The 16,337-nt window shown below is 40.5% G+C and overlaps 2 protein-coding genes across 2 annotated transcripts in view; both read left to right on the top strand.

Annotated features, from left to right (window-relative positions):
* LOC103394297 (TGF-beta receptor type-2-like) overlaps positions 1-11,942 on the top strand; it is a 16,191-nt gene extending 4,249 nt beyond the window's left edge. The window contains exons 2-7 of the mRNA XM_025065170.1: positions 1-116; positions 1,013-1,203; positions 3,153-3,925; positions 4,765-4,906; positions 10,785-10,909; positions 11,253-11,942. The exon at positions 1-116 is cut by the window's left edge and continues 12 nt beyond it. Of these exons, the coding sequence (XP_024920938.1) occupies positions 1-116; positions 1,013-1,203; positions 3,153-3,925; positions 4,765-4,906; positions 10,785-10,909; positions 11,253-11,432 (1,527 nt within the window). The 3' untranslated portion in view covers positions 11,433-11,942. The remainder of the gene's footprint in view (positions 117-1,012; positions 1,204-3,152; positions 3,926-4,764; positions 4,907-10,784; positions 10,910-11,252) is intronic.
* Positions 11,943-12,207: 265 nt separating this feature from the next.
* Positions 12,208-16,337, top strand: part of LOC103394298 (dolichyl-diphosphooligosaccharide--protein glycosyltransferase subunit STT3B-like) — a 78,541-nt gene continuing 74,411 nt past the window's right edge. The window contains exon 1 of the mRNA XM_008331547.3: positions 12,208-12,902. The gene's annotated coding sequence lies outside the window, so the exon portion shown is untranslated. The remainder of the gene's footprint in view (positions 12,903-16,337) is intronic.

Here is a 16,337-nt window from a genome sequence, read left to right as displayed (position 1 = left end):
CTGTGCAAGTTCTGTGACGTGCAGGCGACCACCTGCACAGGAAAAGGAAGCTGTAAGGTTGAGTGTAACATCACGTCCATCTGCACTCACGACGATGATGTGTGTGTCAGTATTTGGTAAGTGTTTGTTTGATTTGATCTACATGCCTATTTAACCCATCTGTAATACTAACATCCGGGGGCAGTAAAGAACTAAAAGGGTAGTGTTGAAGCAAGGACTTAAGGAAATATACACTAAAAAAATATTTGATATTACCCACGAAGTAAGGCAGTTTTTCAAGACTATATAATAATAATATTTGCAGTATCTAATCACACGTTTTACTGCTTGTACAACATCAAGGTTATCCAATAATTGACAAAAACAAATCTGGAGAAAAATGTAATTCATAGATTTAACATTAGCTCAGTAAAAGCCACAATTGCCTAAAATTACTGCAAACTAGTACTAAACTAATACTTACCAAATGTGGTTTGCAAAGGAGCAACCAAAACGTGTCCAGTCTTACAGTAATGACTGTCAGTGTTTGACCCAAGTGACAAAAATAAATACAGCTAGTTTATTAAAGGCATTAGTGAAATACAGCACAAATACTACACAAGCGTGGTGTGTAAATATTTCTGCCGGGTGATGACCTTTTCCTCGTCAGTCTTCATTCTGAGTTAGACAGTTGGTGGGATTAGGGAAGAACATCGGCGTCTAGCCACCCATTAGCTTCAGATCTGAGTCCAACTGTGAGCAGCAGCAGGAAGAAGAATTGTATGTATTATGAGCTCAGGGCCGCGCTGCTGTTTCTAATTCTATTAGCTTTGTTATTTGCATGTTTGGCGCTAAGATTAGGAGAAGAGCAGGAACAGAAGCTCCTCTTTAAAACATTTTCTCTCAAGAATTTGCTGAATGCTGCTCCTCAGGGAGCTGGGATTTAAATATGAATGTTTGTGCGAAGCTTTGTATTTGTGAGTATGTCCTGATTACACTGAAGTGTTCTTGGTGTGACTCTCTTTTGTTGTAGGAGGAAGAAAGATGACAATGTCACCTTTGATACCGTTTGTCACAACCCGGCCCAGAAGCTCTACGGCCTGGTCCTGGACGACTATAACAACAGCAAGTGTGAAATGAAGGAGAGAAAAGGCATGGGGACAGAGTTCTTCATCTGCTCCTGCTCCGAGGACGAGTGCAACGAGAAGATCTTCTTTAACTCAAGTAAGTTCAATAGACACAAAGTCTCATTTGGGTCTTTTAGCTGACGGCTAGAAATTCAGTTTAATAGGAAGTGGTTTTTAAATCGAAATGGTAAAAAATGTAGGTCGTCAAACGTCCAGTGTCTTGTGAAGCTCTGACAATGACAAATCATTTCTGTTTTGTTTTTTTTAAATAATCTTTAATCACTAACTAGTCTACTGAATTCCTGTTAAGGTCTATTTTAGCTCTTCTTAAAACTCGTCCTTAAAAAAATATTCATCCTATATTTTTGGGAAATTCTTGTGTTAGCAGCAGATATGCTGTTAACAGGCTACCCAGGACTCTCTGCTTCCAAGGCAGTCGTAGTAACCGCTACACTATGGAACTGACTAAAAAGCAGTCCCCCACTAACTCTCGACAGTAAGCAAATGGAGTTCCCTGACATGTCCTGTAGAGAGCAGATGCCTTTAATTTGGCTCAGTGTGTGCGCTCAGCCAGGTCCTCGGAAATGTACGACTGTATTATTTCCTGGATCCTGTAGTCAAAATATATTTGATTCCAGAGCCAATGTTGTAACTGGAGTCGCAGAGCAAGTGTTTGGGGAAGCCGTCAGTAATCATGTAGCTGCAGTGCACACGTGTTGGTGTTCCTGCTGCGTGGGGGCTGACATAACGGGCACGAAGCGAATGTGAAGTAATGATTCTGTGATATCACTGTGGCAATGTTATGATGAAAGTTCACTTTGAGAGTCTGAAACCTTGAAGGAAGAAAGAAAAATAAGTCTTTATCAGCAGCTCTGCTCTTAGCTCTAATGTATTGTCATATACATTAAATAAGTTCCAGACCAGAACTGTCTGGAAGAGTGCAGGAGGCACGGTGACGGTGAGAAAGAGCCTCTCACTCTACCAAAATCAAAACAAACTGTCTGAGGCCTAGCAGAGGATTTCAGACATGTGGTTTCCTGTTGAGAAAAGAGAGAGAGAAAAAGAGAGAGAGAGAGAGCAAGGAAGAACCACAGACATAGACATGGTAGTAAAACTTAATCCTTCTCCTTTGTTACTCACTCCCTTTTTTTTTATTTTCACTCGGGCTTAATTTTCAACAATAATTCAAACATTTGATAAATAAATAAGATAATAAATATTTAAAGGAAATTACACTAAAAGATAACAAAGACTCTAAAAACACATATTGGCTAATATTGCTAAATGTTAGCAAAACAAGGGTGAAAAATAACCGTAGTATCTAATAAAACATAACCAGAGCTACAACAAAAGCACCACAAAGGTCATCCAAAATTATTACACAATTGACAAGATAATTTGTCATTAAAATATGAATTTAGTCAACGGTTTAGAAAAGAGGTCTGCAGTCTTCGATCCAGTGTATAATCAAATAAAGAGAACAGTGATTTCTCATTTAACTCCTTGTGTTTAATTAAATCATGTTCATTAGTCTTCATTTACAGCTCCAACTTTATAACGGTGACCACATGAAACGTGGTGGAAAGGGTTTAAAACTTTCACCAGTCACCAAAAACGGAGCAGCCACCAGACGAACCGCCCTCTGAAGTAGAAGAACTAGACACTGACTATTAAGGGACACAATATGTGGCCGACTGGGTCGGGGTTTGGAGCAGTTTGCGTTTGTGGTTCTCAGTTCTAACTTTAGCTTTGTGATGCCTGCAGACATTCCACATGGGAGAGACATTTTTTTTGTGTGCTGCTGTGATAACACTAGGAGAGTCTTGACTCAAAACAACGCTGTTCAAATTGATCTTCTATCTTATTCTAACTGTAATGATGATTTGTAGGAAAATTCTTACATTTTTGTTGACTTTATTTAGAGTGTTGTGTGATTTTTGAGGGAAAAATATCTGTCAGCACACATGTAAACACTTATATTTGTCGATGTATTTTAAAAAAACAATACCATACTGTGTGTTTACGTGTAACCATTTCTTTTTTCAGACAAGGAGTCACCGGTGGTGGAAGTCATCTTAGTGAGTCTGGTTCCCCTGTTGGTCATAGCGGTTCTCGTCATCACCTCCTTCTACTGCTACCGGGTCTACCGCCAACGTCAGGCCAACAGCAAACGTAAGAAGAACCCCGCCCTGGACAGCGATGCTCTGGCCATCATGAACGATGAAGAAGGTTCAGACAGCAGCTCCACGCTGGCGAATAACCTCAACCACAACACCGAGCTGCTCCCCATCGAGTTGGACGTTCAGGTCGGGAAGGGACGCTTCGCAGAGGTCTACAAGGCCAAGCTGAAGCAGGGATCTTCAGTCAGTGAGGAGCAAGGGTTTGAGACAGTGGCCATCAAGATCTTCCCCTACGAGGAGTACGCATCCTGGAAGAACGAGAAGGACATCTTCTCTGACGCCGATCTGAGACACGAGAATGTGCTCCACTTCCTGACAGCAGAAGAACGCAAAGTGCAGAGACAGTACTGGCTGATCACGGCTTATCAGCCCAGGGGGAACCTTCAGGATTACTTGACTCATCATGTGGTCAGCTGGCCAGACATGTGGCTGCTGGGGAGTTCCTTGGCGCGTGGCGTCGCCCACCTCCACAGCGACCACACGCCCTGCGGTTGCTTCAAGTTGGCCATCGCTCACAGGGACATCAAGAGCTCCAACATCCTGGTGAAGAGCGACCTCACCTGCTGCCTTTGCGACTTCGGCCTCGCACTCCGTCTAGACAGCAATCTGTCCGTTGACGAGCTGGCCAACAGTGGGCAGGTAAATCTTTCTAATCCCAAACTGGGGGATTTTATTTGGGATTTTTGATCTCTTTAGGAAAAAGAAATAAATCCTCCCCTGCCGTAATTTACCCTGCCACCAGGCTCACCGTGCCTTTCCAAGCTCTGCTGTAAATTTATCCGTAGGTATTTATTCCGACCCTGAAACGATCGCTCATACTTGAGCCTCATCAGTCAGGGCTTCCGTCCCTAAATATTTGGCCTTCTCTCTACGTCTTACTCCAGACGGATGCTGCCAGTATAGATTGTGCCATAATTCCTGCTCACTTGACATTTTATTGTGGTCGCCGGGCAAACAGGCTAGATGGATTCTTAATGGACTCATTATCCTGATGTCATATACCAGAGTCATATTAGACTCCATTATGAAAATGACTTATTTGATAAAATGAAAAAGGCCTCACTGTGGCTGTACATGACACCTAATGCATTGTAATGCCCCTTTAATACATCTGGAGGAAGTGCCAGCTAACACTTCTTTTCCAAAGCAGTAATTATGTGGAGTCATGCTCTACATGCTGTTGAGCCCTGAGCTGCCCTTTTGTTTAACCACTTATTTTGTCATCAAAAGTGTTTTGATTCATATCAGTGCAACGTGACCCCTTACTCCGGTACAAAATTACACCCGTCTCAGCGCCTCAGAGAAACAACTCTTACTCCCATCATTTTGTGCTTAGCTGGGCTTTTTGAACTCGACTAATCCCTTCTTTTTGTGCTTTATCCGACACTTTTAATGATGCTGGAGGCTCACTTATCGTTAATCCTCTTCTGTACCTTTTTTTTTTTTTTAATCCTCTTCTGTACCTTTTTTTACTTCAGGTGGGAACAGCCAGGTACATGGCCCCAGAGGTGCTGGAGTCAAGGATCAACTTAGAAAACATTGAGTCCTTCAAACAGGCTGATGTTTACTCTATGGCTCTCGTGCTGTGGGAGATCACCTCCAGGTGTAGTGCAATCGGAGGTGAGTACAAATCATTATATATATATATATACACATACATATATATAGTATTTAAGAAACACTGTAAAACCAAAAACGCACGTTAATATATTCACCTTCATTAGGAGTCAGTGACCAGAGTTCAAACCCTGAGTTTAACGTGATGCTGCGTGACAGGACTTATTTGTGTCCTCCGTGTGGTCCATTAATCACCGCAGGAACTAAACCTATCAGGGGGAGACACTCAATTAATCTTGGTGGAAGTCTCAAGGATCTGCTTTCACTACACAAATGCCCATCACCGCAGCAAAAACAAGACCAGGATATGTGCAAATAATAGGAATGAGCGATTATCTGAAAGCAAACACGGGGCCGTCTTTCACTCTGACAGTCATTTGTGTTTGCTTCCTTTTTAGTGTCTCTCTGGTTCACTTAGATTCTGTGATGCCTCCTGTCTCAATGGGAGTCTAAGAGAATTTATTCAGAAATATTGTAGATTCCAGGAAAGCTGACCGAGATCAATAAAATTAGCCAGAAAAAAAAAGTAAATGTTTTGAGCTTTGTACAAATGTTAGCTTAGAAAAAGGCTTAAGTTAGCCAGAATGGCCGAATAGCTCAGATGCAGCCATAAAGTTAGCTGGGAAAATAAATAAATGTTAGCTCAGAAATAGAAGATGTTTGTCACAGAGATGGAGACCAGATAGGCCGGAGAAAGCTAAAGATAGCAAAGAAGATAAACAAAGATTAGCCCCAGAATAGAGCAAGCTCACCATGATGATAAACAAATGGTAGCTCTAGAATAGCAAACGCTAGCCATACAGGCAAACAAAGGTTAGAAGGATAGAAGGAATAGCTTTGAGGTAGCTAAAAAGACAGAGAACGTTAGCTTAGTAAGAACAGACTTGGTTCGACTCTGGTGCTGTCTGACATTTGTCACATCAGGAGCAAGTCCTCATACAAACCTGTGATCCATCTGGTAAAAATGTCAAAGAATCAGGTTTCACTTTATTCATGTCCATTTATGTTTTTGTATATTTCATTCTGCGGCAAAACAACACCAGGAAATGAAGTAATAATAGTAATGTGTGATTATCAGAAAAGCCGTTTTTCACATGGACAGTCATTTGTTTTCACTTCCCCCTTCAGTGTCTCTGTGGTCCAGTATGTTTCAGTGAAGGCTCCTGTCTCCATTGTGTCAGAGGGATTATTGAAGGCTCAGTTTGGGCAAAAACTACTTTGACTTTGCCATTTTCCTGTTTTTGGACCCACAGTCCTCCTCTGGGGCCCCTACAGTCCCTTGAAATGTACCTCACGGTTTCCCGGCCCCAGGAGTGCTGTAAAGAAAAGAATTTAAAAAAAAAAAACATGTATTTGTGACTCTCAGGCCCTGCTTTCCTTTTCCTCCCCAACCCTAAGAATTTACAGTATGTACCCTGTGGGTATACCTTTGAAAGCAAAATAGGCCATTTCCTGTTTTTCCTAAAAGCACGGTCTCAGGATACGCCGTTTTTAGAGAGAAGTTTGTGAACTTTGTGAACGTGGATTTGTAGCTGACGTCTCCTGAGAGCAGAGCAGACAGTATACCTGGAGGTGCAGTCGGACTAAATAAATCCAGGTGTCCTGCGTGAAGGTGGTTGTAGCTGTACTTGGTTTCCTCCGCAGGGGTAACTTTACCTTTTTTTTTTTTTTAATACCGTCACACGCTCACACTTCCATTTATATCAAAAACATTGGAATGAGCAAAACAAACATGACGGGAGTCCATTCCTGAAGTGAGCTCATATTTGATAATGTAAAAATACTCCTCTATCCTTGATATGTATTGTACGACTAGCAAGTCTAGATCAGGGTCAAGTCCACAATTGTCCGGTGTAGAATTTGATATGAATGTGCAGCTGCTCTACCTTTGACTGTAGTGTGTTTCAAACACATTTACTGTAGTCTTTCTGCAGAACATTCTACTTTTCCTTTCCTTACCTTTCTCATCAATTATCCAGAACTGACCTTAAAATGATTAAGCTGAGAAGTTTTGGACCAGATAAAACCTGTCTAAGTTCCATGATTAGCTCCAGGGCCAGACATCCCTGGTGTAGATGAAAGCCATCATTATTTTTGAATGAACGTCCCAGTGGAGAAGATTTGTCATCAGACACTTTCTTTACACGTGTCTTCTCTCTTTTGCACCTCTATTCTTCTTCTTCCTGGCCTGAGGCAGGTGAGGCAGCAGTTAATTACTCCGAGACATCACCATAGAGCTGCAGACACTCCTTCAGTTTTACTCATGTGCAGACAGGGAGCACGGGCCAGTGTAGGTGGACTGGAAAAAGGGAAGCAAATCAATTCCTGTCCCACCACAGACCAGAATAGAACGTAAAGCAGTGAGCTTTTTTGTTAATTCCATATTGTATATACTATTAATACCTTTATCCACTGTTAGATTAGTGTTTGGAAAAACCCAAAGGGGAAGGACTTGTGTAAGGACTTCCCTAAAAGCACTTACATTTCATTTAGTAGTTACTAAATAATCGAAAGATATTTTTAGATAACCTCACATTTAGTTAAGTTACTTCTAATTTAGCTTTAAAAAAAAACTAAGGTAGAAGAATCCTGATGATAAAACACAAGGGAAAACAGCAACTATAGATATAAAGATAACATATGCAAAAATGATACCTAAACTATACATGTTAGATTAGGAAAGAATGGTTAGAGGTGATTTGGAAGTACAGAAATAGCATCAGGTAAATCAAACTGTAAAAGAAGTCTGGTTCTCTCTCTCTCTCTCTCTGTGGGGATTTCTGAACATCTATAAAATATACAAGAGATAAAGAACAGTCAGCAAGTTTAAGGTGGTGTGTGAGTGAAGACAACCCGGTCTGAATCTCTGTCTGTTGTCCCTGGAGGTCGGTGAGTCATAAATGACTCTCTGCAAACTCACCGCGCACCAAGCAGCTCAGAGCATCAGTGTTCTATTCAAATGACCTGGCTGGGCCTCTGTTTTTACCCCAGGCTTCTTGGTACCACCTGTGTTTCAGTGACTGTTGGGGGGGGGCAGTTGTGTGATCAGTCTGGCACCGGAATCTACAGACACACTTCTCTGCACCACTGCCTGTTTTCAGATCTGCCAGACAAGATAAACAACAACAGAGTAGTCTGTTAACAGAGCTACTCCGGCAGCTTCGCTAACCTTCAGCAGTCCCTGTGGTAGATTATTATTTTCTTGGTTAACCTTGAACCTTCTTACTTAAGACTATTTTTGCGGAAGGCTATCTGTTTGAGAGAACTGCTCAATAGAGTAATTTCTTTTGTGTTTTTTTTTTTTTACTAATGTTAAACTAGCATCTTTTGTTTGCCCTTTTGTCTGTTTGTCTCTTTTCTATTTTCCTTTTTTTTTATCTTGACAAAAGTTTGTTAGCCGCCTCCTTATACTATAGAGAAGACGATAGAAACAAAACAGAAAGGGATCAAGAAAAACGTTATCCAAAGCTCAGGCCTTTTTTTATTTTATTTAATTTTTTTGCTTGTGTTCTGCTATATAATTTAGCCACTCCAGATTTAGGGTTTGGAAAGATGATGAGGGCGCGCTCCCAAGGGCGGGTGGAGCTAAAGTAGTGGAGATAATAGTGGAGTGGTGAAGAACGTGGATCTGCAGACAGAAAAATAACTCCACTCTGTAGGGGAAGAGGTTGAGCCAGAGCGGGGAGTAGGAGATGTTCGGGCAGCTGCTCACCAGATGTCTGACCATCAGCTCCGTCAGCACTGGAGAGCTGGACTGAGGTCCCACAAATCTGGACTTCAAACACTTTAGTTGTAGGGCAAAAAAAACAAAAAAAAAACCAACTTGATTTTGTTTTCTCCATGTTGTGTCCAGTCTGCTGCTGAGTGTCCTCGGTCAACAACTTGATTTTGTTTTCTCCATGTTGCGTCCAGTCTGCTGCTGAGTGTCCTCGGTCGTGTTTATTGGGGTCAACATGAGGTTCAGAGTAGACGTCAGTGATCAGTTAATGTTAGGGTGAGAGAAGTCAGAGCCGTATGTCCAGCAGTGAACACCACACATGTATGAATGAGCAGTAAATGACTTTTACAGCATGTGTGGAACAGAGAACAAGTTGTCAGAGTCACCACAGCCTAATGAGAAGCAGCCGGGGAGGAGGAGGAGGAGGAGGAGGAAGAGGATTAGTCAGGAGGCTCCTCCAGACTCAGACGAAGCTCTGGATGACAGTCAATGTCAACGTGATCACATGACTAAAGATGTTTCCGACTAGGTGTTCAAACTCTGTCTGTCTGTCTGTCTGTGTTATTAACGAGGAGAGGTGACAGGAGTTTTGTTTTGCTATATTTTGGATTTATCAGATGGAAACATCAGCCTGACAGGCATCAGCTAATGAATATAAAACTCAATAAATCCTCATCATGGCTTGGCTGAGGTTGGAGTTTGAACGTGTTTGCTAAATAGATCTTATCAGACTTAAACATCAGGTTTCATTAACTCTCTGTAACAGTCAGATCCAGATTTTTTTCCAAAACACCTTTGCCATTTTTATGTTTATTTTTTAATCCTGTGCAGTTTTAGCACAAACATCAGCTTCTCTCCACTTCACCGTCATGTCAGAAAAAAAAAAAGTTACTGTCGTTGACATTGAGTTTTCCCTGGTTGCCGCTGCTGTTGCTGCTGAGACCAAATCGGACCGTTGCTGTTGCTGCTGAGACCAAATCGGACAGAATTCCTCTTGTCTGCAGATTCCTGACAACTGACACCTAAAAGTAGACATTCAGTGTTGAATAAGTGCTGACACGACAGAAGTCGCCTCGGTGAGAGTCAGCTGTCGCTGCAGACACAGAGCTTCACCAGTTCCTGATTTTTTTACTCTGCTGCACTTGTTTCATGCAGAAATGCTGTCAATGAGCTCTGGTTGACTTTCAGATCCCACAGACGTTCCTCCTGTTGTTGTTCTGCTGCTGCTGTGTCTCTGAGTAGATTTGATTTGATGCAGAAAAAAAATGCCAATCAGTTCACCCTGGAATAAAGCATTTATTTGCTGTACTCTGTAGTATTTACATGTGCTATGCTCTGATTGGTTCTCTCCCAGACTTGTCCAATGAAAATGAATCTTGTGTCTGCTCTTAAACACTGACCAGTACTGTTTGAAGCTGTATATACACATTTTTCCATCACACCTTAGTTTTTTTTTCTAATAAATGTGGACAGTTTCGCCTGGGGTCAGTTGTTTGCAGGCTCAGTGCTGACATGTTTCCCTCTGCTGGACAGATGAGGTCACAGTCGCTCCAGTTTTTCAGAAGAACAAAATACAAATATGTCAGTGTAGCCTGGACTTAAATAATTAAATGTAACAATGATTATCAGGAAAGAAAACCCTACAATATTTTCTTGTTTTTCATGTAGATTTTCAACAATTATTGCAACAGAAATAAGGTAAAATAACTTAGTAAGGCTCACTCGGTCTTTGAGAAACACTCTGAGTCTTTGACACTGTTTTGTTGTGCGATAGTAAACTTGACCTGTATGGAACTGAAAGCCTCTCAAAGCCGAGTGTATCCAAGAATATAAAAAAAATATTAAATGGAACTTCTGTGGTGAAAACCTCTCTCCGCTGCAGATTTGATTCAGTCTCACACTGAGAGCTTTGAGAGTTTGTTTGTTTGTTGTTGAGAGTTTTCATGGAGCTGTGTCAGTACCAGGATGTGAACCTGTTTGACTTGAACGTTGCTGGAGTTCGGTAGGAACAACTTACAACTGTATTTTTAGGGGTTTTGAAAAACGGATAAACAACCCTCCAGTTCACCTTGGAAGTGTTTGAACTGTCTCTGACTGAAAGTGTTGGACTTTAATGCTTTGTTTTTGTCTCTGTTCATTTTGTGCGTGCGCGTGGAAATGCAGAGGTGAAAGAGTACGAGCCGCCCTTCGGGAACCTGAGGGAACATCCATGTGTGGAGAGCATGAAGGACAGTGTTCTCCGAGACAGAGGAAGACCAGAGATCCCCAACACCTGGACCAGTCACACGGTAGGAACCAGCTGCAGTCGTACAGTTCAGTCAGGTCAATGGGCTGAACCCACTGTGATGTCACACATTTTAGACTTCATCTGTGCATGTCCATAGAACCTCAGTGTGTGTTAACAGTTTTTGGTATATAGTATTTTATTAATCATTTAACTTTAAATTTATTTTTATAATTTACCAACAGTTTTTGAACAAATAAAGTAATGTGTACGGTTACATCAGGAATAAAACTTGTCTTTGCGTTTACCAACAGTTTTTTAACAAAAAAAGTAAAACAACAACAACAAAAATGTGTACAGTTACATCAGGAATAAAACTTGTCTTTGCTCCACTGCTCCCCCTGCAGGGCATCCAGATAGTGTGCGCCTCCATAGAGGACTGCTGGGACCACGACCCAGAGGCCCGTCTGACAGCCCAGTGTGTCGCCGAGCGCTTTGACGACATAGAGTTCCTGGACAAGCTGTCGGAGCGCTCAGACTCAGAGGAGAAAATCCCAGAGGAAATCTTCGTTGTTGACGAGAAGTGAAGCCTGCATAGGAATGCACTGCCCCCAACTGGACAAAGGAGGAAGGGCGGCTAAGCAGCAGAAAGGGCTAAGGAGAGAGAGTAAAAAAGGAACTTCCAGTGGAAGCTTTGACAGAGAAGAAAACTGGAAAATCAACTGAAAGGTGAACTGAGGTCAGTTTTTTTTTTTTTTTTTTTTACAGTAAACACATCAGGACCAACATGAATTTTACAACCAAATAAAGACTCTATTTTTTACTGAAAATCTATAAAGACTGGACTGAACCAGAAACAGACAGGGAAATTGCAATGTTAAGCTTTTATTTTATAACCAAATACCTTTTGCACTTTATCAGTACCTATGCACACTAAATGTAAATGTATAAATATATACCTATCCAGTGTAATATTTGATCTGCCGGATACATTTCAGGTATAGAAAATAGGATTAGAGAATTATTGGAAAAGTAAATGAAAATATTAAAAATGTAAAAAAAAATTATAAAGTTTAACAAAGATAAAGATAAACCAGGAGACCCAACCAAAGGAAATGTGATATTAAATCTGTGTATGTGTCTGTGTGTGTGTCTGTGTGTATGTGTGTGTGTTTTACTGCAAATCATTATAAAGCCTTACTTTTTTTTAAATGTAAAAAGGGAACATTGATCTTGTTTTGTAAAAAAAAAAAAATCATTTTGTATAAAGTGTTAATGCTTTTATTAAAAGTTTTTTACATACGTGCTGTTTTTTTGTGTGTTCTAATGCTCTGATGTCAAGGTGAACTTCAGCTGATGTTTTTTTTTTTTTGTCCAAATGATGATGAGCTGCGTTACAAACTGAACTGGTGAGGTGGCTGCATGTGGCACCGAGCTCCGGTCCTGACTGAACGCAGCCTTTCTGATGGACACTTCCTCGTGTGGGTTACGATGTCAGCTGACTTTGTTTCATTTCAGTGTTTTATCTTCTGGGTTTTTATCAACCCTGACTTCACAGTTTCAGCAGTCGCCTCTTTAAACGCGGCCCTTCCTCCGCTGAGAGCCTTGGTTCTTTCGGCAGTTTGAGCAGCAAATGAGGTTAATGTTGCAAATCCTGGTCCAACTGAGAATCAACAAGTCGTTCAGCTCTTGGTCTCTTCCCTCGGTGGTTTCACAGTGGTTAAGTGTGTGTTCAATTGACCCAGTGCTGTCAGTTTAAACAAGGCAGCAGCTCAGGTTTTCTTTTTGTTTTTTTTTTAAAGGGAAAAACACTGAATTACAGCAGTGACTGTTACAGTGAACCTCAGCTGTAAAAACCAAACCATAATAATTAATATACATTCCTAGGCCAAGTATTTAAGATGTATTGTAGTCGTCACTTTAATGTGAAAGAAAACATAAATGTGTTTTTAAGTGCTTTTTGATTTTGTTTGAACAGAAATGTCAGTGACGGCCACATGGTGGGAAAGTGGATGGTGTTCATGCCTTACAGCGATAACATCGATGGAGCCCTGGTGGTAACTGATGGTCTTTCTGTGTGGTGTTTTTTTTCATGTTATTCACGTGTGTGAGGGTGTTTTCGTTGGTGTTAATTTGGTTAGTTGTTTACTCTAAATTCACCAATGGTGTGAATGTGAGTGTGAATATTCATGGGGTTGTGAATGGTATTATCTCCAGCTCCCCCTTGACTCTGATGGATTAAAACAGAAAAGGAGTGAAAATAACATAAAAGTAATATTAGCGGTAAGTCAACTGTAACTTTGAACTTCGCCACTAGGTGTTGCCAAATCATATATGCTGTACTTTTGATATTAAGAGAGGTTACGAACCAGCAGAAAATTGACTCACTCACACCTTGGCAATTTATTTTTATATATGCCTGGTATTTAATTATAATTTCTGATTTAATTTTTAGTGGATTATGACAAACATAATCTTTACTTAGAATTCTGAATGTGTTGGAAATGTTTGCCTATTTTGATCTTTCTAAAATATCAATTCATATTCTGGGTTTAGAGTCAAAACTTTGTCTTGGAGTGAAGAAAATTGTGTCTCTAAAGTACGTCTTCCTTTATCATCCGTTGTCTTTTGACTAATGTCCCTATAACCAGTTCTGTGTTAGTGAAGCAGCAGCAATGAAACAGTTTCTCACTCAGACATAAAGAACAGAGAATTTGTTCACCAGCAGCAGCATCAGTGTGTTCTGAGCTCTCGTCTCACAAGGACATTTCTGTTACCCTCCCTCTCTCTTCTCATGCTCTACTTCCATAAACTGTGCCACAGGCTCAGCCCTCTGCTGGCCTGCTCCGCTGCCAACGCCGTGATCAGATCCTGCTGCTGATAAATGATTCATTTCATTGAATCATAAATGCATTATCACAGCAGCGTCACGGCGCAACAGAGCATTTTTCACAATCAAATAACGTGGCACTAATTTTCCTGAGGTAACTGAGGCTGGAGCTCTGAAAATGAGAGCAAGAGATGAGTGAGGAGGAGAGGGATTTGTCTGAGTGTTTCCTGCAGCACTTTCTCAGTCACAGTGCAGAGAAAATGCCTTCATTTTCAGGCACCAGTGCACGTGACATTTTCATGCTAACTACGGAGTCACAAGATCAATTTGTCATGAAGGTCATGCTGCTCTGGATGTTGTTGTGAACTGCATTTGGCAAAATGTATAATGCACGATTTCAAGTCAAATTTGTGGTAAATTAAAAGTAAAGCGTTGCTTAAAATCAGCCAAAAAAGAAGGAAGAAACTGTTTCATGTTTGACAAAAACAGAAATAAATAGTCAGATGATTAAAAAAAATATGTAAAGAAAAAAACAAATACAAAAATAGCATTAGAACAATTGTTAAGGTTGGATCAAAGAAGTAAAAAAAATGCTAAGGTTTAGCCAAAATGGGTTACAAATCTGTCAAAAATCAACGAAAGATAATTCTTTAACAACCAACAGTATTTATCCTAATATGTCTGTGTAGAAACTACAATAGAAACTTGCTATTAATTAGTATTCAACAGAATATACTACAGAAACTACAATAGAAACTTAATTAGTATTCAACAGAATATACTACTACTAATAAAAGAAGTCAATTGTATTTTCCCAGTGGAGCGTTAACTGGCGGCTGCCTGCATTTCGTACTTTGCCCACTAGAGGGCAGAATTGTTATACAGGAGAATTCATACAGAGCCGTTATTGTTTGTAATGCAGCAGCGAGATTGACGGTAAAGTTTACCAAACAGTTCTGAGAGCTGCCGTGAAGTATTTCTGTTAGAGATGACGTACATACAGATTGTGACGTTTCATTGAAATGAGAAATTTACGGGAACGTTTCCATTATAAATACCACAATAATTATATAACTATAAAGGTCAAACTAATTACTTCTCGGTCAAACCAGGTCACTTCCTCTTTACATCCGCTGTATTAGTATTCAACTGTCAACACTTTAGCCAGTTTCACCGTAGAAAAGTGGAGTGACAGACGTGTTTATTTTGTATATTTAAAAATGTCGCCTCGTTTTGTCGTTTAATTATTTTAATGATCAGTTTAAGCCTTCTGTGTTAGTATTTTAGCATTTCTTAGCCGTTAAACTTTTTACGTTTTGAACGTGGCTTTACATAAAAAGGTACACTGTGAAGGATGTAGCGGCACCTAGTGGTGAAGATTAACTTTAAGGTCCGTCATTTTTACATCTGAATATTCTCCAAAAAGAAAGTTGAACTTTTGATTTGTAAGAATTCCAGCTGTGACAAAGATAAGATGTGACCCATAGTTTTGTTCCTAGACTTAAAATGTTAACATCGGCCCCTGATGACGTAGGACCCAGAACCCAGAACCCCTGTCTGTCTTTAACACAACCAGAAATGATGGTGTGATCGCAAGAAATGTTGCACCTCCGTGGGCAGACCTCTGATCTAAACGTGCCCCGGACCCTCAGGTGTTTTTACAATTCCTAGAAGAAAACACTCTCCTGTCAAAGTCACTTATCATTCCAGCACTGTGGTTGCCATGGTGACACCTCATGCATCAATCATAGCTGTCGAGCCGTGCCGTTGTTGGTGAGAGATAGAAACAATATTTTTAAGCTCTAACACGTGGACAGACAAGGAAGACAAATGACTGCTCATCTCTTATCTCGCTGCGCTCTAGGTGAAGCAGTTGAAGTCAGGCGCCATTTCCTCTGCTAACCCAACTCTGTGCTTTATAAATCACCTTTTTCTGACCCTAGATACACATTTGATTTAGATGTTCACTTCACGGTTCGCGCTGCAGCGTTGGCGGCCGCAGCCGCTGGAGTCGCACTAAGAAAGAGTTATAATCTCTTACAGCAGTTGTCCAGGGATTATGTGAGATGGACAGTTCAGACGGCTACTGTATCAGGAGTCAATAACCCAGTTGTCCTTTCTGAGGATTTCGTCTTTCACAAGCTTTTTGTGAAAGAAACATTAAACGTTAGCACAGCCAAACGCTAAAGATCGATCCAGTTTGACTCAAATTATAACTATAATTACAATATTTAATTTGTGCAGAAATATATTTTAAGTCAAGATGATTTCATCCCTTAATTATCTGAAAAGAGATTGTTGCTTGTTAGCCCAATGCTACTGTGACAAAGTCTTAGCTTTAAGCTTTAACACACAGAGAGCTTAGAGATGTGTTCGCAATATTTGGCCAAAATTTAGCTTAAAATTAAAGGTTAGCAAACAAGAAGTAATATAGTTGAAAGACAACTTAAATGTTGGAGAATTTCTAAAATAACCAGGAAGTTACAAACATATTACAAATTCAAATCTTGAATTTTTTTTTTTTTGCTGATACTACCTCTTCCGGTTGTGGCAGGAAAATATGGTAAGTGCCAGTTTCCTGGCACCGGATGGCAGTGTCAGAAATCTGTAGGTGGTTCTCTGTGAGGAAATGCATTTTCCAAGAAGAGCGAGAAGTTTAACT

This window comes from Cynoglossus semilaevis, chromosome 18 (assembly GCF_000523025.1).
Source record: "Cynoglossus semilaevis isolate Cse_v1.0 chromosome 18, Cse_v1.0, whole genome shotgun sequence".
In the NCBI taxonomy this organism is placed as follows: Eukaryota; Metazoa; Chordata; class Actinopteri; order Pleuronectiformes; family Cynoglossidae; genus Cynoglossus; species Cynoglossus semilaevis.
The sequence above is the reverse complement of the archived record's forward strand: the minus strand, read 5'-3'. Positions and strand labels throughout refer to the sequence as shown.